The sequence below is a fragment of the Cygnus olor genome, chromosome 5 (assembly GCF_009769625.2).
Source record: "Cygnus olor isolate bCygOlo1 chromosome 5, bCygOlo1.pri.v2, whole genome shotgun sequence".
Taxonomy (NCBI): Eukaryota; Metazoa; Chordata; class Aves; order Anseriformes; family Anatidae; genus Cygnus; species Cygnus olor.
This window is the reverse complement of record NC_049173.1, coordinates 3,424,398-3,450,428: the sequence shown is the minus strand read 5'-3', so window position 1 is coordinate 3,450,428 and position 26,031 is coordinate 3,424,398. Positions and strand designations below refer to the sequence as shown.

General features: G+C 52.1%; 3 protein-coding genes across 14 annotated transcripts in view; all 3 read left to right on the top strand.

Moving 5' to 3' along the window:
* FERMT2 (FERM domain containing kindlin 2) overlaps positions 1-9,742 on the top strand; it is a 48,065-nt gene extending 38,323 nt beyond the window's left edge. For 5 of the 9 annotated variants that reach the window (XM_040558174.1, XM_040558166.1, XM_040558168.1 and 2 more), the window contains 7 exons: positions 396-445; positions 1,891-2,015; positions 3,228-3,334; positions 3,634-3,855; positions 6,361-6,485; positions 6,873-7,014; positions 8,391-9,742. In XM_040558174.1, coding sequence (XP_040414108.1) covers positions 396-445; positions 1,891-2,015; positions 3,228-3,334; positions 3,634-3,855; positions 6,361-6,485; positions 6,873-7,014; positions 8,391-8,564 — 945 coding nt within the window. In that variant the 3' untranslated portion in view covers positions 8,565-9,742. Of the gene's footprint in view, positions 1-395; positions 446-1,890; positions 2,016-3,227; positions 3,335-3,633; positions 3,856-5,816; positions 5,838-6,360; positions 6,486-6,872; positions 7,015-8,390 lie in introns of all 9 variants that reach the window. The other 4 variants (XM_040558165.1, XM_040558167.1, XM_040558172.1 and 1 more) reach the window with 1 other exon arrangement.
* Positions 9,743-10,465: 723 nt separating this feature from the next.
* LOC121071401 (wiskott-Aldrich syndrome protein family member 2-like) lies at positions 10,466-15,433 on the top strand. 2 transcript variants are annotated; one of them, XR_005820569.1, is made up of 4 exons: positions 10,466-10,780; positions 12,092-12,228; positions 13,126-13,324; positions 13,861-15,433. XR_005820569.1 is itself a non-coding variant. In XM_040559641.1 (3 exons), exons 1-3 carry the CDS (start codon positions 12,140-12,142, stop codon positions 14,071-14,073), a joined length of 501 nt encoding a protein of 166 aa, XP_040415575.1. In that variant the 5' UTR covers positions 11,800-12,139; the 3' UTR covers positions 14,074-14,998. The 2 variants fall into 2 exon arrangements, 1 of the variants encoding a protein (XP_040415575.1); XM_040559641.1 differs by lacking the exon at positions 10,466-10,780 and having other exon boundaries at positions 11,800-12,228; positions 13,861-14,998.
* A 3,409-nt stretch (positions 15,434-18,842) lies between these two features.
* Positions 18,843-25,944, top strand: GNPNAT1 (glucosamine-phosphate N-acetyltransferase 1). 3 transcript variants are annotated; one of them, XM_040559242.1, is made up of 6 exons: positions 18,843-18,953; positions 20,862-21,049; positions 21,679-21,741; positions 22,389-22,516; positions 23,028-23,089; positions 24,422-25,944. In XM_040559242.1, exons 2-6 carry the CDS (start codon positions 20,878-20,880, stop codon positions 24,567-24,569), a joined length of 573 nt encoding a protein of 190 aa, XP_040415176.1. In that variant the 5' UTR covers positions 18,843-18,953; positions 20,862-20,877; the 3' UTR covers positions 24,570-25,944. The 3 variants fall into 3 exon arrangements, with proteins under 3 accessions (XP_040415176.1, XP_040415178.1, XP_040415177.1); XM_040559244.1 differs by having other exon boundaries at positions 18,934-19,246; XM_040559243.1 differs by lacking the exon at positions 18,843-18,953 and adding an exon at positions 19,085-19,223.
* Positions 25,945-26,031: the final 87 nt, after the last annotated feature.

The following is a 26,031-nucleotide window of genomic DNA, read 5'->3' as shown; positions in this document are numbered from 1 at the left end:
ATCCAAAATACAGAGGTACACCAAGATAAACTCAATATGAAAAAACTAGGGAGGCAAAAAAAGCCTTCCTAGACTCTCAGGAAGCCCTTCCACAGTCCTCCAGGGTAGTGCAAAAGCAGCATCTTTTTCTTTTGTTTGTAGTGTAAGGAAATCTTAAAGGAAGAGAAAAATCCCTGTGCAAGCACAAGCCAGTGTGACAGTCAGTGACCTGGCTGGGAACTGGCTCTGCAGGGCACGGGCAGCAGGAATTCCTTAAAAAATATAAAAGATTGTCCTCTGGTTTCCAAAAAGCACTTGTGCAGTAGATTTTCTCTGTGTGCTTCGCCGCCCCGGAGCCCCCACCTACCTGGGCTCTGCTGGGGCAGGTGACTGAAGGGGATCATTTTTATTTTCAGGGTGACATCACTTCCATCCCAGAGCTCGCCGACTACATTAAAGTATTCAAGTAAGTACTGATGGGAAGAGGTGCTTGGGAGACATAAGAGCAGTGAATAATTAATGGTCCTGATGCCTAATGCCCGTTTCTTCCCCCTCCTGACTTGAGATTTCACCGCACACCGCTGTGTTATGGTGCATGAAAAACCACTGAGCTGTTTTACCGCAGCTCACAGCATCTGGGCACCCTCGCTATTAAAACCTTTTACTTCTTCATCCGGCACTTGGCACAGTCACTGGGTATTTCGCGCTGTCCCCAACCAACCCATTTGATCCCGAAGCTGATCACTTCTTAAATATCAAACCCAATGCAGCCACCCCGGCAGGTATGCTCAGGATTTATGGGCTTTGTTAATTTTGCTGTAACTTGGGTGCTGGCGCGTGGAAACTGGGAACGGCAGCAGCTGGACCCTGGCTAGCACTTTGGCAGCCACGGTTGCCTTTTGCAATCCACTGCCTGCTGCAGCACAGGTGACGGTGAACGGTTTGGAGACGGTGAATAAACCTGATGAGATTTCACAGGGTAGGAACAGGAGCAGAAGAAAAGCGGTGGCAGCGAAATAGCTCCCTAACAAGCCTTTATTTCATAATCGTGTGGTTCTGGAGCCAGAAGCTGCTACTTGCGTGCTGAAAAGCACTTTTCTTCCTCTGCGGACGTGTGGTAATGAGGCTGGTCCCGCTCTCCAGGCTTGTGTCTGCTCCAACTGGGGCAAAGTTTCAAGGCTGGCGCCTGCGCCATGCTTTGGAGTGGGTGGTTTTTTCCCCTTAAAGCAAACCATCAGACAAAAACCTCCTTGTTTCCTTTGATGTGCTTATTTGCCAATAAAATCAGGCACAACTCAAATTGCTAATTGCTCACAAATTGGAGCACCAGTGGTCAGGAGAAAAGATGGAACCGCAAGAAGATGCTGGTTCTCTCCTCCCGTTTGGTGGAAACTTCAAACCCTGAGAATTGCAATTTGAGTCCAAAAGACACCATAAAGGCACCGGTGGACAGTCTGGGAGCTGGGCATCTCACCTCTGCTGCCTGCACATTTTGCCAGGCTAACTTCTGCATCTGCTTCATGGCAAGTGGTCACTTGCAGCCTGATTGCTGCTGCCCCTTGAGGACAGGGAGCGGGAATGAAATCTATTTTGGATGTGCCTCTTGTCGTGCTTCATCAGGGAGGAGCTGCAATATATTTCACTATTATGTGTATGCGTCCTGTGTATACGTCCCCATATGTCCCTGGTGGTGCTGCAGAGACTCTAGGGACAGCGTGTGGTGGTGCAGCTCCCCGGCAGGGGCTGTCCTGGGGTTGGACATCCCCCAGGCTGCTGGCAGCAGCTTTTCACCGGTGACAGGAGTTTCCGAGTGCAGCAGCTGGCCTAGGAGCTGAGCAGTCCCTTGAATCAAACCCCATCGCCTGGCGAGCTGCGGATTTGCACAGTAATGTCCATCAACCTGTCTGGCAGGCCCAAGAAGCTGACACTGAAAGGTTACAAGCCATATTGGTGCACCTTCAAAGATACCTCCATCTCCTGCTACAAGAGCAAAGAGGAAGCCAACGGGACACCTGCCCACCAGATGAACTTGAGAGGTAAGAGCAGCATACGCACGCTTGCAAGGTATTCCAGTAATTGTCTGCCACTGCTGCATCTTGGTTTTCCACTCGTTTGTGTTCCTGGCATGCCATCCTAGGGCTAGATAAATACATATGTGAAGGAAAGAGGGTGACTGGGTTTGATATCATGGTATAGACTTAGATGTCTAGCAAGCGTGTGGTCCACAGCCCCGTCAGAAAGTGCTGCCACCTCCTCAGTAGCACGGCTGTTGGGCATTCCCCACTCTGACCAGCCCATTTTTCAGCTGCAGAGCAAAGCCAGGCAGGTTTATGTGAGCCCAAGGAGACAGTGTCCCAGTTTCCTTTTCGTCACAGCTATTCAAAACTGCTGAACCAACTCCAACAGCAAAGAATGGGCCTGAGCACACTGAGCTGCAGAGAGCAGACCGTGCTCTCCTTCTGCGCCTGGAATATTTTTTTCTTCCTCTCCCTGGCACTGTTTGTGGGCAGCCTCGCTCAGGTGCTCCCCACAAGCCTTGCACACCAGGTTTCACATTCCTCTGGCTGCCTGCTGTTATGTCGAGTCAAACATCCCTCCTCCAAGAGCGACCAAACTCCAGAAAGGTTATTTTTTAAACCACACAGACAAATTTTGTGATGCCAAATGACTTTAGGGTGCAGCCCTGAGAATCCCAGCCTGCAGTACATTTATGGGAGCTTTTGGCATATTTTCCTTGGCCGTCCCAATTCACCCGCACGCTGGCACAATGGCTCGTAGCCCTTTGCAGACACTGAAAACGTGATGCTCATGCTCACCACTAAAGATCGCAGTGAGCTCAGCCAAAATAGTGACAAAGGGCTCAGGATCCAGCTAGCCACCACTTCCTGCACTTTCATGAAAATTTAGGGGTCACGTAGTGTTTGCAGGCTGTTGGGTCCATTCCCAAGGCCAGGGAAGGTCTGGGAGATGAGTCCAGTGGGCAGGTGTTAGCCTCAGCCTCGTTGCTTTCAAACCAGATCTTGCTTGCTTCCCTCTCTTTCCCTCCACTTGGAAAAACGGCTGTCTGTCAGGGGTTTTGTCCCTGCGACGTGGAGCGCTTATCCCGTAGGAGATCTGCTGCAAGACCTGTGATGCCATTTGCCAGAGTTTAGCTGGAGTGCTTTGCCTTTTCTTCTCCTTTTTTTTCCTCCTCCTTGCTGAAGCGCACGTCTTTACACACACGTTGAACGTTGGCTCCCTCGTTGCAGGATGTGAAGTCACCCCCGACGTGAACATCTCCGGTCAGAAGTTCAACATCAAACTCTTGATCCCCGTTGCGGAGGGAATGAACGAAATCTGGCTTCGCTGTGACAACGTAAGTCCGTCGGCTCACCCCGCGTGGCGTGGGCCGTTTAGCTGCTGCTAATTAAAACAAACAAAACCCCAGAGCACGTTTGCATGCGGAAGTATTCGGTGCTGATATTACGAGAGGCCTGAATTGGGAGTGCCGCATCTCCTCCACTTGGTTTTGTCCATCCGTCCATGTCGCGGCGGGGTTCTGTCCGTCTGTGGCTGTGCACCAGGCTCCCCAAAAAGGACACTGGGTGTTCTGGCAGGCGGGGGACGGTGCCAGCTCCCCCTGCTGATGGTGCACGGGTCTCGTTTGGGCTGCAGGAGAGGCAGTACGCCAGCTGGATGGCCGCCTGCCGCCTCGCCTCCAAGGGCAAGACGATGGCGGACAGCTCGTACAGCATGGAGGTGCAGAACATCCTCTCCTTCCTGAAGATGCAGCACCTCAACCCGGACCCGCAGCTGATCCCGGAGCAGATCACGACCGACATCAACCCCGAGTGCCTGGTGTCGCCTCGCTACCTGAAGAAGTACAAGAACAAGCAGGTAGGTGCCGGCCGCCTCACCGCAGCCTCGGTACGCACCGGGCTCCGCACGCGCCCGCTTCGGCAGGAGCCGGCGGTTAACGCTGCGTGTTTGGACACTGCCTTTGGGTTGGATGCACACGGTTACTAAAATGAGCGCCCACTGAAGTCCGCGGACCCGGCAGCAGGGAATGGCACCCACCACCATCGTTACGCTGATAGGTGACGTGCACGCAAGCAGCCTGGGCTGTGGGGAAGCAATCAGTGTTGGTTCCTCTTGGAGCTGTTTTCACCCCGCGCACGGCGCTGCAGGAGGGTGCTGGAGCAAAGTCCAGCAAAGCCGGGTCCAGCAGCGAGACGAAATCCCGGTGCTGGGATCAGAAGTTGCGCAGAGCGGGTGCGGAAAGCCTCAGGATGAGCGGAGTTGCAGTTGCTTGCACTGCTTTGTACAGACTTGGCTGTAACGTGGTTTGCATTTTTCTCTCTTCGCTTTTCCACTACTTCAAAATGCCAGTCTTTGAAACATTGCTTCATTTTAAATTGCTGTGACTTGCGCTTGAACTCCACACGATATTCAGTCCGTGCATGACAGAGCTGAACTGTTTTGTGGTAGGAATAAATGCATGGCATTCTGAAAGACATTATATTTCAGTTCAGCAGCAGAAATAAGGAAGGCATTGCTCCGTGGCCTTTCAGTGACTTAATGGTTCGGCTGCAGCTCCGCAGCCTGTGCTGTATCCGACCTCTCAAAACCAAGAAGAAGGCTACAACTCAGAGAAGCAGGAAAAATATAACTTTTTATTGGCACAGCACGATGATTTCCTGGCAGTGGAGTTATATTTTATATAGCCCTTATTATTCTTCTGAATAAGCCTTTATATCCACTTGGATGGAGGAGAGGCTGCATAAATATCCAGTTTTAACATATATAATGCCTTCTAGGCTTGAACTCGGTAAAATGGAGGCACCTGGAAAAATATTAGCCCGCAGAACTTGCTTACCGTGCAGGTATCCTCGCTATGGAAATAACCCCTGTCGAACCATGGGGACGAGCAGGAGCCCTTGCCTGGCTCAGCACCCCGTGGGCATCAGCCGAATGTGGCCAGGGGCAGAGCTTGCAGCCTCAGAGGCTGTTTGCTGGGAGTGGCTGGGAGGGACAGACAGGAGGAAGGACAGAGGGAGGAGGGAATGCAAGGAATTTGGCTTTGGCTGTGAGGGTCCCCCCCCCCCCTCCCCGTGCCCCGGCACAGGAGGAGGACGTGCAAAATGGGAGTTGGCAATGGGCCTCGCAAGATGATTTTAAGACGCAGCAGCCCCAAACCCACTCAGGGGTTGTTTTTCGCCACGTGCCGCTGCAGCAGTGTAGGCTTGGCAGGTTGGGTTTGGGGAGTGCCAAATACTAAAAGCAAAAAAAAAAAAAAAAAAAAAAAAAAAAGAAAGAAGAAAGAAAAAAAAACACATTTGCATTCAGGGCTCTCAGCTGCACGAGCTGGGAATTGGCAGGGGTTTGATGTCCCTGCCTTGTCCCCAGGCAGCGCCTGGCTCTGCTGGTGGCATCCCGCAGCCGCTTCTTACCCCAGCAGCATCTCCATCATTTCTCTGCGTATCTCAAATAAAAGCAGCTCTTGAGCTCAAGGCCTTTTCCATGCAAATAAATAGAGTTGAGTTTGCACAGAGGCAGGGGGAGGAGTGGGAGAGCAGGAATTCTCCGATCAAAACCATTTCCACGAGAAGCCGGCACTGCACCGGCACGAGGGGCGAATCTGCTCGCTTGTCCCCTCTCCGCGCTTGCGTTCACCTTGGCTGCTTTTCTGCCTACGAAATTGTGCATGGTTTGGTTTTTGTTTTTTTTTTTTGGCTTGAACTTTGGTTTGCAGATAATTTGCTCTTTTTCTTTGCTTTGTTGCCATATTTCTGATCGCTTTTTTTTCTTTCTGCCTCCTTTTCTTTTTTTTTTTTTTTTTTTGGCCTTGCCATCTACAGCCAGGCTATGTAAGAGACTTGGTAAGTGACAGCAACAATAAAATTAAGTTAAAAAATTTAAAATAGTCTAGACCCCCCTTTGGTTGTGAGAGCAGCAATGAAAAAAACTAACAAAACCCATCCTCCCTGAGAAACTCTAGCCCCGTTTGTTTTTTGTAATGGTCCCCAGTGATTTATGCTGCGCAAGTAGAAACCCTACACCAGAAATTTGCCCTGCCGTTTGCTCACATCCTGCATCTTAAACTAAATGAGTCTGAGTGCTCTCTGCCTTCAGACAGGTCAGAGCTCTATTTGCTTTCTGTGTCTGGAGATACTAAGCAAAAACAGCTCCATCAGCCGTGGTCCCGCTCTTTGAGCAATAATAGCTGAAATACGTCCTCGGGGTAGAAATTGTCATTTATCTGCACTGCTGATAACGGCGCTGACCTGCACCGTTCCCAGCGCCGGCCGAGCTGTGCCTGCTGGCGTGGCCGTGGCGAGTGGGGTGCCGGAGGTGCCGCTCGCAAGCCCCGTGCCTAACGCCGCCGTGTCTCACCGCACCCAGATCACAGCCCGCATCCTGGAGGCCCACCAGAACGTCGCCCAGATGAGCCTCATCGAGGCGAAGATGCGGTTTATCCAAGCGTGGCAATCGCTGCCCGAATTTGGCATCACGCACTTCATCGCAAGGTCAGTGGGCGTGCTGGGCAGAGCAGGGTGTGTGCCATGAATAAACACACGGAGTGTGTTCCCTATGAGCATTTTCCTGGGATTGGGAATGACATCCTTGGGTTAAATCCGTCATCTGCGACTGGTCAGAATGAAGCCATAGCTCCAAGGAGAGGGGATTTGCACGTACTGCTTAGGACCTGCAAATGCACCCCTTCTTTCACACCTCTCCGGTGGCACATCCTGGCCTGTGAAGTTGTACCGGAACCGAAATTAAAAGCATTAATCACATCGACTGTGTCGGTGTTAATCACATCAACTTATATTTTATAAGTTAACTGGGTTGCTGGATTTAACACGTTTAGCTCCGCGTTAGCTCGCAGTTGCTAATCCCTCGCCGTGCCGCAGGTTCCAGGGGGGCAAGAAGGAGGAGCTGATCGGCATCGCCTACAACCGGCTGATACGGATGGACGCCAGCACGGGCGATGCCGTCAAAACGTGGCGATTCAGCAACATGAAGCAGTGGAACGTGAACTGGGAGATTAAAATGGTAAGAGGGCAGATCCCAGCTGTGCACCTTGTGCCCTGCGCCCAGATGTGCGCGCCGCAGGGTTGCAGGGCCCTCTGCTCGGTGTTTAACACAGGTAGGCCACTTCCCTGCTTACGTGGAAAAGACATTGCAGTCAGTTTTTGTACATCAGCTTTTAAAAAGTCAGATTTTTGTTGCTGTTTTCCAAAGCGTGGCTTCTGGGAGGCGGTTTGCTGGCACGAGGCTGGCTGGAAGGTCACGGTGCACTGCTGGAAACAGGCAGAGCGATAACATGTTTTACTAAAGCTTTCAGGCTCTTTTTCTGGAGGTAGCTCTGGGGTGGCATCCTTCTGTGTTCACATAAAATAGTTTCTCCCTACCTCCACCCTCTGGAGATCCATCAGAGCTTGTCTGAGCTGCTGATGGAGCCAAGTGTGACCCTTAAAAACGAGGAAAGAATTCAACCTCTAACTAAGCCGGTTACACAATTAATGCGTAGCAGTTTTGGCCTGGTCTCTCCGAACACCCACTCAAGGGCAGTGAAACAGAATCAGACTTCAGGACTGAGGTTCGGGCGTGATCCTAACCAGTAACAGCAATGTGCTGAGCCTTTATCCATATTAAAACCCATTTACTTGTGGCACAGCTCAGACGTTCCTGTAATTAATGCAAAGCAAGAGCAGGCACTTCACTGAGCTCCAAAATAGTTGTTTTTCCAACCACTACATTTGGGTGCACAAACTCTGTGCTCTTTCCCAGCACAGCACCCGATCTAGGCTTCCAGCCACTGTGTGAAGGCTGTCCCTGCGTGCTTCAGAGCACATTGAGAGCTGCTGGCAGAATTATTCAGGCTCGGAGTCTTTGTTTGGACCCAGTTTGCAAACCCCTGTATCCGAATTGCCCAGACCTTCTTTTTCTGCCAGGAAAACCCCAGCATTGCCCCTGCAGAGCTGTTGGCGTCGGGGGGACGAAAAATTCCTGGGCATCGGGATGGGCAGGCTGTGCAGTCACTCTGAAACGAGCTCCCCAACCCCGTAAAACATTCCTACAGCAAAACTTTAGCGTATAAATCCACAATACACTCGGAGGGGAACCGGGAAACAAATCCCAGCCCTTATTAACAGTCCTGTGTCCAGCCTCTGCTTCTCGTAAAGCACAGGGTGCGCACGCGCAGGCTCAGCGCCGAGAGGCACGAACACGCTCTGTAACGGTCTCTGAGGCGAAGGAGGCTTGCTCCTTCCCAGCAAGAGGCTTTTCTGTCCCCAAAAATTCTAGCAGTAGTGGTTGCAGCGCAGTTTGTGTAGCTGGGTTTCCCTCGGGCAGCACAAACGGTTCATGGGGAAGGGACGCGGCGGGGATGCGCGCGGTGCCCCTCACCCCGTGGTTCCCTGCCCTAGGTGACGGTGGAGTTTGCAGATGACGTCCGGGTGTCCTTCATCTGCACGGAGGTGGATTGCAAGGTGGTGCATGAGTTCATCGGCGGCTACATCTTCTTGTCGACGCGAGCGAAGGACCAGAACGAGAGCTTAGACGAGGAGATGTTCTACAAACTGACCAGCGGCTGGGTGTGAGGCCCATGTACTGTACGCCGAGAGGAAACCCCGTGGCCGTATTAATATTTAACTTTAAAAAGCTGTTATTTGAAATATGCTGCTTAATAAAGTAAGCTTGAAATGTATCTTTTTTTTTTTTTTTATCATGAAAATTTTTGCATTACCAGACCAGTTAATCTGTGTGCACTAATGAGCACTTCTGTTAATTTGCTATAACGAGACCGTGCCTGGGCCAGGTGATGCTGCCTGCCCCCTTTAGATACCGAACGTGCCGGCAGATCGGGATCAGATTTGACTGACCTTAAATAGCCAAATTTCTAAGAGAACTCTAAGCCATCTTCTTCGAAAGCCATCCAGGGCTTTAACTATATGAAGTCTATTTATCATGTTTAATGCATGAGTGTTTTATTTCTTTTTTTTTTGTGTTCTTGTTTTTGGTTTTGGTTTTTTTTTTTTATTTTGTAAATTTGACCTGTTCGGAAGTTGTCCTACCCATAAGTAGAATTTCGATCTCTCCTTTCACACTACATGCACCAGGACTGCTGCAGGTGCCTGACATTATTTTGGAGATAGCTGCGTGTGGCCTTGAAGACGACCTTCTGTTAGTCTGTTATAGCTTGGTTTATTTGTTAACTTTCCTTTTGATAATCATTTATATTGTCTTTTTTTTTTATTTTTACACCATATTGTATTATGACACTTTTAGTATTCACCAGCATAGCCACTGTTCTGCCTATGATATGCAAACTTTTTCATTACAATATGAAGTAAAGGTCTATGAAGTATAGATTTTGTGTAACTAATGTAAAAACACAAATTTTATAAAATTGTACAGTTTTTTTTTTTTAACTACTCTCACAAGCCAGCTAGAATATCGCATAGATCTGGTGTATCAGCATTAACTGTAGTATGCCTGTAAGGGATAAGGGGAATAACATGGGGGGGGGGGGGGAAACAAACAAAAAACCGACAAACCCACCAGTTTCAGCCCAGTTTTTACCTAAGTTAAGTACGCCCTCGGAGCTGGGCCAGGAGACCCTCGGCGCCGGGCCCCGGGCAGGGGCTGCGTTAGCGGCAGCGGGTGGCCCGCTCCTCCTGATGCCAGGAATAACCAGTGTTGCGTTCCCGTAGTCTGCGGTTTCAAGACTATGTATAAATGCATTTTATTTTAAATAAAAGTCAAATCTTTTATTTAACTGCTGCCGTCGCTGGGTTCTGTGGTTGTGCTGCGCCCCCAAAGCCCTTCTCCCTCCCCTGGGGCTCCTCCTGCCCCTAGTTTGAAGGCTGAGGATGTGACCGGGGGGTGATGATTTAGGGGATGTGACCGAGGGGTGATTTAGGGGATGTGACAGCGGTGACTGAGGGACCACCAGGCTGTGCAGCAGCCTCGGGGCCACCCTAAAACACCCCGAGAGAGGGACACGGACCCTTTGGGAAGGGCACAATCCAGCTCACGGGTTCAGGTTCTCTTTTCCAACACAGCAGAGCTGCTGATGGGGCAGGATGGGGACGAGAAAGCAATGCCAGCCCTGGGCGAGGATGCACGCAATGCCCACAGCATCTCCCCTGGGTTTGCTCCCTGCAGGCGGGGAGGAAGCCAGGCATTTCGCCATCGCTGCTGCATTTCTGCACCTCCCCTCCAGTCTATGCGTTCCCCTCCAGTTCGTGCACTCTCCCACTGGTTTTGCTGGAGCTGCACCCCCAGGAGCTCGCACCCCACCGGCTGCGCGCAGGTTGATGCACGTGGGACGCGGCGAGGGCTGGGAGGTGGGGACGGCGAGCCAAAAAAAAAAAGCCCCTCTACAAGAGGGACGAGGTTATGCTGGAGGGGAGGGGAGATGGGGGAAGGTGCATCTGTCCCCATGTCCGTCCCCATGTCCCTCTGTGCAGCTGGGGGAGGCAGAGGGCGCGGAGGCCGCAGGAAACGGTGCGGAGGCTGCGGGGGGAGGTCGGCGCTGGGGCGTGGGAAGGCCGAGGCCGCTCTCCTGCCCCCAGGGATGGGGGAAGCCAGGAGCCCCACAGGCTCTGGGGGAGGCTGAGGGGGCCTGGGTTTTCGAGGCTGCCTCTCCCTTCCCCTCGGATGAAAAGCTGCAGCTTAAAATGAGCTGGGGGGGGGGGGGGGGATAACTGAGCTTCAGTTTACCTCGAAGTCTGGAGAAGCAGCAGATAAATTGTGGCACGAGGCTAGTAAGTGCTGGGCTGCCTGGCGCCGATGGGGATGGATCGGGCACGAGGTGAGGAGGGAGAAGGAAGCAGTTAGAGGAGCAGGGGGAGCGCGTTGTGGGGTGGTTGGGGAGGGTGAGGGTGGGAGGCGATGCTCGAGTCCAGGGACAGGATGATGTGAGGACACCCTGAGGAGGATGTGGTGGGTTTGGGGTGTTTTGAGTCACCTCTGGGTGCCTCTGGCCCAGCCCCAGCCCCAGCAGGGCCCCCCCGAGCAGGGTGCCCAGCCCCATGGCCAGGCTCCTTCCTTGGCTGGTACGAAGACCAAGGGGATTTGGGCACCCAGACCCCAGCTCCTGCTGTCCGTACAGCGCCCGTGCTGGATTTCTTGTGCTGACGTGGTGAAATCCGGCTGCGGATGGCCCTTTGGGGCCAACAAAAGAGAAAACCAAACCAAAAGTCACAGCGAGAAACGCAGCGTGGGGGTGCCTCAGCCCTGACTCAGCTTCAGGCAGGGCTCGCCGTGGGCAGCCAGAAACCAGTGCATGACCTGGGGAAAACGATTGCCACCAACTCTTTTCTGGCAGACTCCATAGGAAGGCACATTCAGAGCCACCAGGGCTGCTGAAAGCCTGGTTTAACCAAAGGGAGCAGCAGAGGTGAAAAAAAATGGGATTACACCAGCACTCCGGAGCTGGGGTGCAGGCAGGGCCAGGGGATGCTGCTCCCTGCCACCGGTGGTGATTGATAGGGGGAAAGGAAAATAAATGAGAAAAAAAGGAAAAGACCCATACAGCTTGTTAAGCCCCCCCCTCCTGCATCCCCTCCTGCCCCCCGACCCATCCTAACTCAATTCGGGCTGCCCTGATCCATGCCCATCCTCACGCAGCTCAAAACCTTCCTGCAAACCCGTGCCTTGATTATATCTGATTGCTTTAAGTACCATGAAAGCGCCGCACGCTTTTATTTGCGGCACCGAGGCACTAAAGAGATAAAAGATCTATAAATATCTGCTGGATGTTAGGCATTAAAAAAAAAAAAAAAAGGTGTCTCCTTGCTTACATCTTTTCCAGTAAGTGCCAGCGTAATGTGGTCTGGGCTCGTGCCTGCTCCTGTTTCCAGTGGCATCCCTTTGAAAGGCCTGAAAGCAGACGCCCCCTGGAAGCCGCTCCTCAACATCTCCTGAGCTCCCCGTCTGGTGCTCACGGCTCCTGCTGGGGAAATGCTGACGGGAAACGCTGGTTTAGGAAGAATTTAAAACAAAAACACACCCAATTCACCCCAAAACACTTGCATCCACTCAGCGGCTGGCTCTGCAGTTTATCTGACCCGTGCAAAAAGCTGCGGCGCTTCCACTTTAGGGTGGGTTTTTTTTTTTTTAGCTTGACACAGGGGCATCAAAACATTTCCCAAGCCCAATGGGCTTGTAAATGCCAACCCCCTATTTTAAAGCGACTCAACTATGTGGGAACCCGTCAGAGAGCGAAATTACCCGGAAAGTTTTGCCTTTGTCCTACAGGTAAGACACAACTCTGAAGGTTTCCATCCGTCCGGGGGGTGCTGAGCTTTGCAGAGCAGGGCCCGGTACCTTAACACCCCCAGCCCGAACACGCATCTCCCGTAAAACAGCGACAAAATCACACCCCAAAACCCCTGCCCCATCCCGTGCCACCGGGCGGGCTGCTGGGGAGCTCCAGCACGAGCCTCCCACCCCCCCCCGGCTGCGAAAGCAGCAGCTTCAGCAAATGCAGGATTTGCTCCGGGTTTGCTTTTGGCTTTTTTTTTTTTTTTTTTGGCTTTTGGTCAGCAGATGGTCAGCCCCTAACGAGCGGGCTGTGGTTTTATTTCCTGCCTGGGAACGGGGGTGTGAGATAAACGAGGAGCCGGGTCACAAACTCGACTCACGGTGGTGCTGGCTGGGAACTGCTCCCCTTTGTCCCCAGCCAGGGGAATTCCTCACTCCCCGCAGATTTGCACCCGAGCACGGAGCTGCTGTGTGCTGCCAGGCACCTCGAGGCTGTTGCTTTGGGTTTTGGGTTGCATTTGCTTTGGGTTTTGGGTTGCATTTGCTTTGGGTTTTGGGGTGCATTTGCTCCAAGCCCAGCACCTACTGCTTCCACCAGACTCAACGGCAAAAAGCCCCGCCGCAGGGCTGCGGCTCTTTTCTCTCCCAAATGTTTTTCCCCTTCCCAGAAACAGGAGGAGCGGATGGGAACACGCCTGGGACCGAGGGGAAGTGACGGCGGAGAGGAGACGGGTGGGAGACCTCCAGCAGCGCCGAGGGGACGGGTCCTGGAGGGGCCCTGGGAGCGGGGACATCACTGGCGGGCTCCCTTGCCCGGGACCAAAAAGTGATTTTAATATTTTTCTTCTCTGCAGAATTAACAAAATATGTACATATATATTTTTTTCATAGGTCTAAGCAGCCCCCCAGCCCTGCAGCTCTCTATCACCCCGAGCCTGGCCCCGATCCCCCGGAGCCCGGCGCTGCCTGGGACATCCCACAGCCCGCCAGCCCTCCACGGCCAGGTCAACCCCAGCCCCTCCGCGAATTAATCCCGAGCTCAAAAATAGCCCTGCAGGATTTCCTGCCTCCCCTCCCGCCACGCCGCAAGGTAAGAGGAAGGGGGAGGACCTCGGAAAGCAGGACCAAGGGCAGAAGCGTTGCATTGTTCGGCCCCGCGTTATCGCTGCCCTTTCGGCCTGAGCGACCTCCGTCCCCCGCACGTCCCGGCCTTCCAGACCAGGGCACACGGGGCTTCATTAAGTTCATTAAAGTCATTAAACACACGGGAAGCAGAGCCTTCTGAGGTTTGATCAGAGCTAATACGAGCTGGGAAGTGCCTCGTGTCTCGCCCAGTCCTAGGACTGATCCCGCCAGATTTGGGGCTGGTTTGGAGCCAGGCAGCATCCCTGCCCCGTGCACTTGGAGGGGGCTTCTTTTGGGGGAAAATCTGGGAAATTCCCACCCCCCCCAGCTGCTTCCAGCTGAACCACAGCATGGAAGGGAAGGGGTGGAGGATGTGAATACACCCGGGTGTGCGTGGAAGGATGGAAGGACGGAGGGGTGGAGGGGCAGGGATGCATGGATGCAGGGATGGAGGGAAGGATGGAGGGATGGAAGGGCATTTCTTCCTCCCGTCCTTCCCAGGCCGCCACACGTGCCAGCCGCAGCCCCGACCCATCCTGTGCCCATCAGCTCTGGGCACGGGCATCGGCCGCCGTTGGTTTGTTCTCTACAGCCTCGCAAATCCGCAGAGCCGAGGAGCAGCGGTTTCGGCTTCTGTTTAACAACCCGGCTCTTATCATCGCTCGCACAGCGCAGCCCGGGCGGAAGATAAAGCGTTTCCACCGCGATGGATAAACAGAGAGAGAGCCTGCCGAGCTGCCCGGGGGCTGGGCAGGACCCTGCTGCCCGCGGCAGGATGGGGCCCCCTGCCCCAGATCAGCCTGGCTGTGCTGCAGCACACGTAGGGGAACCACCGGGGAAATGTCAATCTCTGAATTTAATCAAGATCTTACACTTAAAACCCTTAGGAAGTACAGAGTGGGCCTTCTTAACTCCTCCACGGATGGGATGGTGGGTGAGGTGGCACAGTCACTAGAAAAATGCCACGTTGGCTCTGACAGATTATGTTTGGTAGAAGGGACAGGGGGAAAAGCTCTAATTTATTCCCTAATCCACCCAAATAAATTGGCTTATCAAAGCCACAGTGTGCTTATTTCGTGCAGGAGGGCTGGGGAGAGCTGTCCTGGAGCGTGCCCTGCCTGCGGCGGATGGGAAGGTGAGCCCTCACCCGCGGGGACTGGAAATCTCCAGGCTCAGGGCTCTTTGGGAAGAGCAGCACCGTTTGGGCTGCGTTCCCAATTCTCAGCTTGGGGCCGGATCCGTGCCTGATCCCATGAGTCCGACCCAAACCCCGGCTCCAGCCCCGGGGGCTGTTGGAGTCTGAGCTGGGATGTCTGAGGAGTAACGAGGGGCGATGCTGGTAGGCTCGGGTGGGGATCTTCCGCGCAAGAAAATAAATAAATAAATAAATGTGCTCCTGAGCCGTGGTCAGGAGGCAGGAGAAAAGCCGAAGGAGCCGTTCGCAGGCTCCTAGCAGCCTCTGCAGAGGGCAGGCTGGGGCTGCAGGAGCCGCCCTCGGCTTCCCTCCGAAAGCGACGGCTGGGGCAGGGGGTGCCGCGCACCTGCGCTCCCCGACACTTCCCTTTCCCCCCCGGCTGCTAAATGATACTTGGCTTCTTGGCTCCAGGTCGGATAATTATTCCCAGCGAGGTAGACGTGTTCCAGATGCACTCCTCCTTCCATAACCGCGCTAATGTTATCATAAGCCCCGAAGAAATACCATTTCCCAAGTTCCAGGCGGCCATCTGGATCGCGGCAGAGCTCTGCGGAGGGCTGCCAGCTTTCCCCTACGACGTTATTAAGTTCTAGCAGGTATTTCGTTTATCGCTATCCACCCACGGGCGACATTTGGGGAGACGAGGCAGCATCTCTCTTTCCTCTGGAGTTAAAGGTGCCGGGTCCTTTGTGAAACCCCGGGCGCCCGGAGCTGTTTCGGGCAGCCCTCCTGCAGACAGCACTTCCAGCGCTCAGGATTTAGCCGTGGGTGGATTTAGCCTGATCTGTGAGAGGGTAAAAAGAACCAGAGCGGCCTGTCCCTAGGTAGACTGAGCCCTGAGCGTGTTTCCAAAACAGAACATAAACAATTTTATTGTGGCAAGGATTTATTCGTTCTTGCTGCATTGTGTCATATGGCAAAATGAAAGGGGAGCGCGTTTTCTCTCCTCATAAAGCAGGGCGTGTTTCGGACTCAGACATTTACATCAAGCAAGTGCATGGCTCCTTTCCCGTCTCTCCGACCGTCTTGCGGTCACGAATTTGCAATTTCCTTGCCTTGTAATCGCCCTGTTCCAGCGCTGGCAGACGCGGAGCAGCCAGAGGATATCACTTTGCTCTTTTCTTTTGCTCCGAAACAAAATCCGCCGCGGTGGAACCGGTGGGGATGAGCGCGCTTGTGACACGAGTGGAAATGCTTTATTTCAGCTTTTTGCAACCAAATCCTGGCTTCGGCGGTCCCGTGGAGATTTATCTGCTGGCTGCTGTGAATCCTCACTGACCTGAATCACTTGACCTTTGGAAAGCCACCGTGGGTCTTACAGATGTCTCTAGAAGTGGGAGCTTATCCGCAGCCACTTCCCATCACCGTGCTAAGAAACGATGCCTGTTTTGTGCGTGGACCCTCCGGGGTGTTCACAAAGCAGCTGAGCCCTTCCCCAGACACTCACCTGTTCTTCAAAAAGCCTGTAAGAGCACCGCCGTCTCCTTCCAATGTGGCTAAAATCAGAGAAAGGGCTTCAAGCTCGCTGCATAGGGAGTGGGGGGCGTTGAAAACCAGCTGCCCTGCCTGAGGGGTGGGCACAGGGTCTGCCGGGGGGGGGTTACGGGCCCTGGGAGGGTGTGAAGAGGTTAATCCCCGTGTGTCAGCAGCCTTTCCCTAAAACACTGCTGGAATGGAAGAGGCTTTTGGAGGCACTAAGGTTCGGTTAAAACCCCGCTGCTCCCATCGGGGCGGGTTTCTTCACTCGCTGCTTGTAAACCCGGCCGAAGAGGGTCTGTTCCCCCCTCCACCAGCAGCCTGGCAAACTCCCCTTCCCTCGGGGAGGTTTTTCCATCCAGATCATTTCCCTGCTCTGGTTCAGGCCCATGCTGCTACAAAAATCCACACGTAAAAAAGGTTTCTGTCCTCAAGCCAAGCTGAAGTCAGTACCTGTGGCTGTAAATAGGACAGGGCCGGTCTCCGGGACTAATAAAAGTGGAGTTTTAAACAAACTGAAGGCTTTTTTCCCCATTCAGCGCCGTTACGCTGCGGCACTCTGGGAGCTCTGGAGGTCAGGAGCTGAGGCACACGCATGGAGGAGAGCGGCATTCGGCTATTAAATACCAGGGGCCGGATGAACCTCCTGGGTCAGGATGTCCCAGCGCTGCTGATTGCCGGAAACTGGGAGGATGTGTCTGGATAAGGCTTGTCCAAAATCTCTGTTCCTGTGCAGGTCCCGGCCATCTGCGCCGAGCCCCGCTGGGGAGAGCTGGCCTGACCCCATGTGGTCGTTCTCACAGCGCTGTTACGGCACAATTTCATTTTTCAAAAGCCTGGATTTGTCGCAGTTACCTGGGTAAAATGCAAAACCTCCCTCACACCTGTAAATCTTTCCACTGGGGAAAAGGCATCGCGGAGGGAGTTAAGCTAAACCCCCTTCTGCCATTTCTCTCTCAGTGGAACTCATCCACACTCACAGCGACGCTGCTTTAACCCGTAAAGCCGTGATTCTCAGTCTCTTTTTGCACGTGGAAGTGGGATAAGCTGCTCATTTCTTTGCATGGATGGGACCTTTCCAGCCCTCCTTCTCCCTCAGACAAAAGGAAATGGAAAAGGAGCGGGGGGAAGCTCACACCCAGTTCGTGCTTTCCCCTTGCAGCAGAAGGTTCGCAGTCACGGCGATTCACGCGCAGCCCCCAGGCTCGCATCGTCCCCAGACTTTGGGTGTGCCTGAGCCCGGGGAGGTCGGCGTGTGATCTGGTCACTGGGGCCGAAGAAGTAAAAACCAAATAGTGTTGATTGTTTCCGCGGTAACCGAGTGATTCATTCTGAGGGTGAAATATCAGGGGGAAGAAACATGGAAAATGAAAATCATGTCTCAGGAGCACGTTGTGTAATTATTTTGCTCAGCAAACCTCCCGCCCTGTGCTACGTACACGCCTTGACCTCAGCTATTTATAAAGCAGCATCTCCAGTTGATCTCTCTTCTAACATTTTCTTTATTGGAAGGGAAAGGAAAATATCACTCATTTCTGCCCCCACCAAACTTTGAAAGCTGAGCAAGCCCATCCCAGCACTGGACAGCAGGTTTTGCTCAAGGGAAGTAACAGAGCCTCCTCCAAAATCAAACCCCCAGAGGAAAAAAAATGACCAAAGCAGTCAACATTTTCACGATGAAAGCTGCTACCACCTGCAAATCTTCACGTGAAAGGGAAACCTTTTTACAGCGCTTTCATCTGAGGCACCCCTCCACAGGTACCGTGAGGCCCTCCTGAGCCGAGGGAGCCCTGCAAAGTCACCAGCAGCTTCCTGGAGGAATTCTGGAGGCCAGGCCCCAGTGAAAACGCCGGGAAATGTGTGCAGAGCAACCAGCAGTACTGCGAGAACCTCCTTGTGGTTTGCTGCTGTGCTGCAATAAGCGCCGTATGGATCCTTACTGACCTCACGTGGCCTGGGCCTTGGTCTTACACATCCCCTATTAGAAAATCTTGAAGTTAGCCGCGACAAATACCAAAATCTTGATGGGAAAGGCAGCTGCCTGACTGAAACCACCGGGCTGTAACGAGAAAGCAGGCAGGGAGAAGGCGCGACGCGGAAAGCGCTGAGCGGTCTCAGGGGAAGCAGGCGGTGCTCACTTTCATAGAACCACAGAACGGTTTGGGTTGGAAGGGACCTCAGAGACCACCCAGCTCTAACCCCTCTGACATGGGCAGGATGCCACCCGCTAGCTCAGGCTGCCCCCAGCCCCACCCAGCCTGGCCCTGAACACCCCCAGGGATGGGGCACCCACAGCTTCTCTGGGCAGCCTGCGCCAGTGCCTCACTGCCCTCAGAGTGAAGAATTTCTTCCTCATATCTAATCCAAACCTCCCCTCCTTCAGTTTAAAGCCATTCCCCTTCACCCTGTCAGTATCTCCCTGAGCGATGAGCCGCTCTCCATCTTTTTTCCAACCCCCTTTTTAACACCTTCCTTCCAGACCTCCCCCAGAGTCACCTCAGTGCCCACCTCCCCCCCCTCCCAAACCCTGCCAGGCGAGCAGAGACCCCCCCAAAACCCCCCTATAGGTGCTGCGGGCCGCCCTGTGACCGTAACCCAGCCCCTTCACCTCAGAGCCGCCCCCTTCCCCTCAGCACCTCCCCCCCCACCTCCCTCAGCGCCGCCGCCATTTTGCCCGCCCCCCCCCGAGGCGGGAGCGCTGCGCGAGGGGCGGGGCCTCGCCCACAGAGGGGGGGGCGTGGCCACGAGCCGAGAGGGGCGGCGCGATGATTCGTCAGCGAGAGGGAGGGGAGGGCGGGGGAAGGGCCGGAGCCGGGCGGCGATTGGCTGCGCGCCTCCGCGCGTGCGCGCCGGGCCCCGCCCCGCTGCCACGTCCGTGAGGCGCTAAGCCGGCGGTCGGCGCCGGGGCCGCGTGCGCGGGGCGGTGAGTGAGGGGCGGCCTGAGGGGGCTGGGGGGGGCTGAGGGGTTCTCAGGGGGCTCTGAGGGGGCTTGCGGGGTTCTAAGGGGGCTCTGAGGGGTTCTAAGGGGGCTTGGGGGGCCCTGAGGGGATCCTGAGGGGGCTCTGACAGGACCGCGACAGCAGCCGAGAGGCCGCGCTGCCGGCCGCCCCCCTCCCCGTTGGGCTCCCTGCTCCGCGGAGCCTTCCCCTCAGCGCCCCGGCCTGCCTGCCGTCGTCTGGGAGCGTAACACGGGGTGAGAGGGGCTGCTTCGGTGCTGTAAGTGCGTGGTTTTGTCTTAAAGTTACGTGTTAGAGTGAGGTGGGAGTGTGGTCGGGGTATGCCAGAGGGCGGCATAAACCGAGGTGTCTTTATGCCTTTATTTTCATTAAGGACCTCTTTCAGTTGGTTCTCCAAAGGTGCCTTCAGTCTTGGGGCTTCCAAGCTGCAGTTGTGCTGAGTTGGCCGTGCTGTGTCTTATTTTGAGAAGTAGCCATCATTAACAGCAAAAAAGAGGTGTATTTAATTTCAACCACGTGAAAGTGCGTGACTACTGAATCTTTTATGGTGCAACTAAGTGAATCTGAAGATGTATAAAGGACTTCTAAGAAGGGCTACGGAGCTGGTGAAGGGCCTGGAGCACAAGTCCTGTGAGGAGCAGCTGAGGGAACTGGGGGTGTTTAGTCAGAAGAGGAGGCTCAGGGGAGACCTCATTGCTCTCTACAACTACCTGAAAGGAAGGTGTGGGGAGCTGGGGGTCGGACTCTTCTCGCAGATAACTAGTGATAGGACTGGAGGGAATGGCCTCAAGCTGTGCCAGGGGAGGTTCAGGTTGGCAATGAGGAGACATTTCTTCTCAGAAAGAGCAGTCAGGCGTTGGGACGGGTTGCCCAGGGAGGTGGTGGAGTCACCGTCCCTGGGGGTGTTCAAGGAGAGGTTGGTCCTGGTGCTTGGGGACATGGTTTAGTGGGTGACATTGGTGGTAGGGGGATGGTTGGACCAGATGATCTTGGAGGGCTTTTCCAATCTTAATGATTCTATGAAGTTCCCATGATAGGTTCTGTTTGTACCAGGAACCTTACCAGGTATTCCTGTTATAAAGAAATTATTTGCTGTATGGTCAATAAAATGTCCCTTTACTTCCTTGTATCCCAAATTCTAAATCATGCAACTCCCAGATCCCTCGTTAATCGTTAACAGGTGTCTCACCACGGTCCTGGCAGTTCTGCGTTTCACCTGTTAAGGGGCACTGAGGCACTACGCTTTACAGCTGAGATAGCATTAGATTTAGTAAACAGACAGAGCAAACAAGGCTGCACAAGAAACGTTATATGGGCTGTAAGCATGCGTGCAGGCTGTTGTATCATCCGTGTTTCCACAGGTGTGGTGCGGTGGCTCTTGGCCAAGATACTACGTGTTTGTGGGATGGGTTGGAAACAGAGCGCTAGTCCTGCCAGCCGCTGCCAACGGGAAGAATACTTGCACACGTTATCATTTCTGTGCTCGGTGAACAGTTTGTCAGCAAGGGTTCTTCACGGTGCAGGAGCTTTCCTTTTCAGGGGGCTGTAGAGGCTAAATATCCAGGGTGACCTCTTATCTTTCTTTTTCCTCTCCACGAGGAAGACCCTTCCTGGCTGAACACGAAAGGGCTGTTTGTGTTGACTTTAGCTAATGTGCTCTGTGTCAATGTGCGTGCACTTTGTTTAACCCAGCGTCTCAGTACTGTGAAGGTCAAATACCTTCAGTTGCAGATAAGTGGACAGCAGTTTGGGTTTCATTCACTTTTCTTTACCTCCCTGAGGAACGGCACGACACCATCTGGAGAAATCGCGTCTTTAGGGATTAAAACAATAGAAAAGCAGAATGTTCCTTACCCGCGTGCTTTCTGTTTCAGAACACCTCTCGCAGCCATGATGCCTGTTGCAACCGTGATGCCTGATGACACGCCGATGTTTGACCCGAGTATTCTTCATGAGCTCGACTGGAGCGAGAACACGACGACGTTTTCTCCTGCTATTTCTCCGTTGGAGCCAGGAGACGGCCTAGTAATGAGACCACTTTGCACGGCTGATGTAAATCGAGGTAGAATCCTATTTCATGATCATCACAAACAAAAGCTGGGTGCTGCACTAGCTAATATGTATTCCTCCATTCTCTCTCAGTAGATTAGGATTACCTGTTTTACATAATTTGGGTTATTTATTTTTATCAGTAAGGAGTTAGAGCAGTTGGCACCATGGATAGCTGCTGTGTTGGTGACCCCCAAAACTGGCTTTACTGTTCTAATGGCCTTAAAAACAATCGTAAAATTCAAGTTGAGTCTTTCAAAATAATCCAGAGCTTCCTATTCACCACAGCTTTAGAGGGGGGGTAGAATTGTTCATGTTATTCCCCTCAATATAAAAGTAATGTGAACCAGCACACTGCTCTTAGCATATGTAGTTCAATGCAGACATGCAGTTCAACGCTTAAATGTCTGCATCTTTTCTTCTGCACTCGAGCTGCAGTTTGCTGCTGATGCATTAGCTGATCCTGCATTGCTTACGGTCTGTTTGATTTTAAGCTTACAGTCTATAATATGCAGAGTGCAGGCCTTTACACACAGCTGAATTAGATGATGCCGTAGGGATGTTAACCAACAGCCATGTCAGGTTTTTTTGTGTGTCTCTGTCCCTCAGTGAGTCTTTATTTTTTCCCCTTCTATAAAACAGGTTTTTTCAAGGTTCTGGGTCAGCTGACTGAAACGGGAGTTGTGAGCCCGGAGCAGTTTATCAGTGAGTATATCATCGTTTCTCGGCATTTCCACGGAGCTTGCTGGGAACCGGAAGATGCTGACAGCAAATCCACCTGGGTGTGAGGTTCCTGACTGCCTGATGCCAGAGTGATTTATTAGTTCAAGTCCCCTGAGGCAGGCTTTGGATTCAGCTGCAGCTATCCCAAAGGGCTTCTTGGCTGGGATACGCTTAGATTGTGTCCTTGCTTTTGAGACTGAGCTTTAGCTTCCTGGCAGAAGGGAACGCTTGATGATGGCTTGTTTGGGATGAATTATTGCAAGCACCAGCAGTGAAGCTGAGGCTTGCCTTTGATGAAGCTCAGAACGTCGCTGAGCTGTGTTTCACGAGTTTGAGATGTAAGAAAACTTACAGGAGGGACTGCTGCCTTCATCATAGTGCCCGTCTGCCGAGGTGCTGGGGAAGGAAGGTTTTCTTAGCAGCTGGGGAAATGGCATTTACTTGATACCTGCTTTTTCCTGGTTCCGTCTCTGGGTTGGTCCAGCTGGGGCTTTCAGGTTCTGATGTTTTGGGCATGCCTCCCCTGTGATCCTGGATTCTGTGATCTGCATTCAGATCTGATGCAAGTGTTAGACTTCACAGCAATTTAATCCAAGGCTAACGGTGACTGTTCTTCTCTGCTCCCACAGAAACCTTTGAGCACATGAAGAGATCTGGAGATTACTACGTTACTGTCGTGGAAGATACAAATCTCGGGCAGATTGTTGCTACAGCAACGCTGGTTATAGAACATAAGTTCACTCACTCCTGTGCAAAGGTATATTCTCTTTCTGCAGCTGTAGTGAGGAAAAAGACCCTGTCCCCAGAATACGCGCACGTTATTTTTATGGTGTTAACTTGAAGTACCTTCTGCTGAGTCAGTGACAAAGGCATTTTAAAAGTATCCCCCATCCTTGGGTGCTCAGCCAAGTAGTAAAAGGAAGCTTTGGCTTTTCTTAAGGAAAAAGAACAATTTGATGCCTGTCCCATTCTCCCTCCCAGTGAGCTCTTCAGCCAGTCAGGCTGGGTTCTGATGGAGCAGATGGCTGCGGATCTCGCTGCCGGGGAGTCCCAGCTAGATGTAAACAGGGAGTTAAAGGGATACAAATCCCTCAGCAGGGGAGAGGTGGTGGTGGGACCCCTGCACCTGCTGGGTGCTGGAAGGGGCGTTGTGAATGCCTCGCCTGCTGGAGGGATTGTATCCAACCAGACAGCAGAAATGCAAGCGCGGAGCAGGGAAACGACACACCAGTGTGCTGCTCGACTAACGCTTCTCTGCATTTTCACAGAGAGGAAGGATAGAAGACGTAGTAGTAAGCGGGGAGTGCAGAGGAAAGCAGCTCGGTAAGCTGTAAGTATTTTATCTTTTATGTCTGTCTTTGCAATTCAACACCAGGCAGGGCCGCAAGCTCCTATCGAGTTGGTTTCTGTTGGTTTTCTTAACACGCTGATGAGTGCCGGCAAACAAGTTACCTGCAGTGGTGATGAGTCGTGTCTGTGCAGGAACCTTCTCTGGGAAGAGAAAAGTTTGCAGCTGCAGTCCGTGTGGCAGGACGGAAGGTGGTGGTGGTTTGAAGTTAGCCCATCCCTTTCTGGGTGGTGGGGATAATGCGTAGTTATTGCTCCCAGGTTGCCGTCTGCCTGTCCTTTGCCCTCTCCAGACAATACAGTGCTCGATTAAACTGCAACAGAATCACTCACCAGATCTCAGAGCAGGATTTTAGTTCCGCAGGTTAGCGGGGCAGGTTCTCTGCAGGCAGACACCTTACAAGATTTTAGCCAAAAGCTATCACAAGCTGGCAGAGCGCAAGCGGAGGTTCTTCCAAGCTGTAACATAAAACTGTCTGGTAGGCTCTGGTATGTTGTTCTTTTTTCTTGGGGTAGCAACCATCCCGTGTACTGAAGGAGAATGCGGAGTCTGTAAAACCTGAGTGTCGTAGGTGTGAGGCTGGGGAAGGGCTGCGCGGCGGTTAGTGGGTGTTTGTGAGGGACTTCAGGACTGGCTATGAAATTGGTGGGACTACCAAATGTTTCCGGTGGGAAAATCAACGAAGCTGGTGAAAGGTCTGGAGAACGAGTTCTTTGAGGAGCAGCTGAGGGAGCTGGGGTTGTTTAGCCTGGAGAAAAGGAGGTCCAGGGGAGACTTTCATCGTGCTCTACAGTTACCTTAAAGGAGGCTATAGCAAGGTGGGGATCGGTCTCTTCTCCCAGTCACCAAGTGATGAGATGAGAGGAAACGGCCCTGAGTTGCACCAGGGGAGGTTTAGGTTGGATGTTAGGAAAGATTTCTTCACCGAAAGGGTTGTGAAAGTCTTGGAACAGGCTGCCCAGGAAGTGTTGAGTCACCATCCCTGGAGGTCTTCAAAAAAACGTGTAGGTGTAGAGCTAAGGGACGTGGCGTAGCGGTGGACTTGGCAGTTAAAGGTTGGACCAGGTGATCTTAGAGGGCTTTTCCAACCTGAATGAGTCTATCAGTTGATACCCGAAATGGAGTACTAGTTTCTACAGAAGATGATACGGGATCAAAGATGGAATGCACTAAAAATACTTGAATTGGTCTTTATTATGTTAAACTTACTTCCCCCAGCACTTATCTTTAAAAATGATTGATAACTAGCTAATTTCACATTGACCCTGTGCTCAGGGCCCTTTCCTTTAACTGTTGTTTTTCCGTCTCTTTCAGATTAACATCCACTCTTACACTACTAAGTAAGAGACTGAACTGTTACAAAATCACGCTTGAGTGTCTGCCAAAAAATGTGGCTTTCTATAAGAAGTTTGGCTACTCGGTATCTGAAGAAAACTACATGTTTCAACGGTTCTTTAATTAAGAACTTCTAGTGATTTTTTTTTTTGTAAAGACTGTTGGTGGAGGAGCTTGTGCTACAAACCGTTCTAATAATGGAAAATTTATATAGTTTATTGCTGCAAATATAATGATCCCTATAAATACTGAACATCAAATGTGTAAATCTTGCAAAAAAAAAGGCAACTTACTGACAATTTAGAAGGGTTCTCTGGGTTAGCTCTTAGAACTAATTTTTACTACTGTTCAGTCTAAGTGAAGCTCTTTTGTTCTAGCTGAGTTACAAAGGACTCTTGTTAAAGGGATGGTTTTTAACCAAAGGTATATATTTTTATCTCAAATTTTTTCTTGCATCGTATTTTTCTAAAGGTTTGCGCTTCTTTTCTTGGTAGCCAAAGTACAGCTCGTGGGGTCGTGCTCCGGTCTGTACTTCACTGAAGAATGATGTAGCTTGGGTAGGGAGGCTTCTCGTACGCAGAGTTAGCGATACAGGATGGGAATTTGTTCTTTCCATGAAACCTCACTTAAGTGCTGTTGACGTTAGCGTACCTAAAGTTTTATAGGCACTATTTTCTGAATCTGAATTTGTTACCATTAGTGCAGGTAGGGGGGGGCCCTTACGGGCTCTGATAAAGCTGATGGTGAGTCTGAATAGTTTTTAATGCAGGGGCCCTGCACTTTAGCTGATAACTTAATTTGTTTTCAGGATAATTACGTTCTCTGACAAACAAACCCAGGGTTTGTGACAGGGCAAAGGAAACTGGGAAACTGGAATGCCTGACGGGCAGAATACGCCCCACCCTTAGCGGGGCTTCTGCTAGCACTCAGTGGGAATGTTAATGCCTGCCTCTAAGAAGGCAGTAATGCGTTCAGCTTCACCAAATACATCTGACCACCTTGCTGTACTTGAACTCTGCAGGGCCGCTTCGGCCGTGGTTTTGCTGGTAACCACTTCTGCCTACTGCATTGCAACCCAGCACGGAAATCCCAGGTCCTGGTCCCGAGGGGTTGCTGCTGCTGCTGCTTAGAGCATCCCTCTTGCTGTAAGATTGGATAAACGATTTTAGCACTTTTGCCCCCGGTGGCAAGCAAATAACGTACAAAGCCCTGACTTCAACAGTAGCGTTTTGTGCAAAGGGAGTGACAAATCCTACGTCCGTGAATAGGGCATTATAAATACAGGAAGGTTCTGCAGAACAGCCGGTCTTGTTTGTGAGCGGTTAGGCCTTACAAAATGTTCTTTCGTTGTGGTGTGGAGAGCTCCTTCAAGCCGTGGTGCGGGGTTCTATTTAATGTTCCTGATGGTACTCCACTCAATGTAGTGTTCCCTTGATAATGTCTGTTTTATTTATTATTTTTTAAAAATCTTTGTTTAAGCTGAATAAATTAAGACTGCCAACTGTATCTCTTCTGTTCCTGATTTTGCTGTCCTGCTACCTTTATTCTGCTTTTCCATACACTGAAAAACTTTTTGTGGGCCTCCATAT

Excerpts from the sequence above, each read along its gene's own strand:
- GNPNAT1 (XM_040559242.1), top strand. The coding sequence starts at position 20,878 with ATGATGCCTGTTGCAACCGTGATGCCTGATGACACGCCGATGTTTGAC. Across the intron at positions 21,050-21,678 it reads CACGGCTGATGTAAATCGAG|GTTTTTTCAAGGTTCTGGGT; the intron begins GTAGAATCCTAT and ends TCTATAAAACAG. Across the intron at positions 21,742-22,388 it reads GAGCCCGGAGCAGTTTATCA|AAACCTTTGAGCACATGAAG; the intron begins GTGAGTATATCA and ends CTGCTCCCACAG.
- LOC121071401 (XM_040559641.1), top strand. The coding sequence starts at position 12,140 with ATGCCAACCCCCTATTTTAAAGCGACTCAACTATGTGGGAACCCGTCA. Across the intron at positions 12,229-13,125 it reads GTTTTGCCTTTGTCCTACAG|GTCTAAGCAGCCCCCCAGCC; the intron begins GTAAGACACAAC and ends TTTTTTTCATAG. Across the intron at positions 13,325-13,860 it reads CCCTCCCGCCACGCCGCAAG|GCCGCCACACGTGCCAGCCG; the intron begins GTAAGAGGAAGG and ends CGTCCTTCCCAG.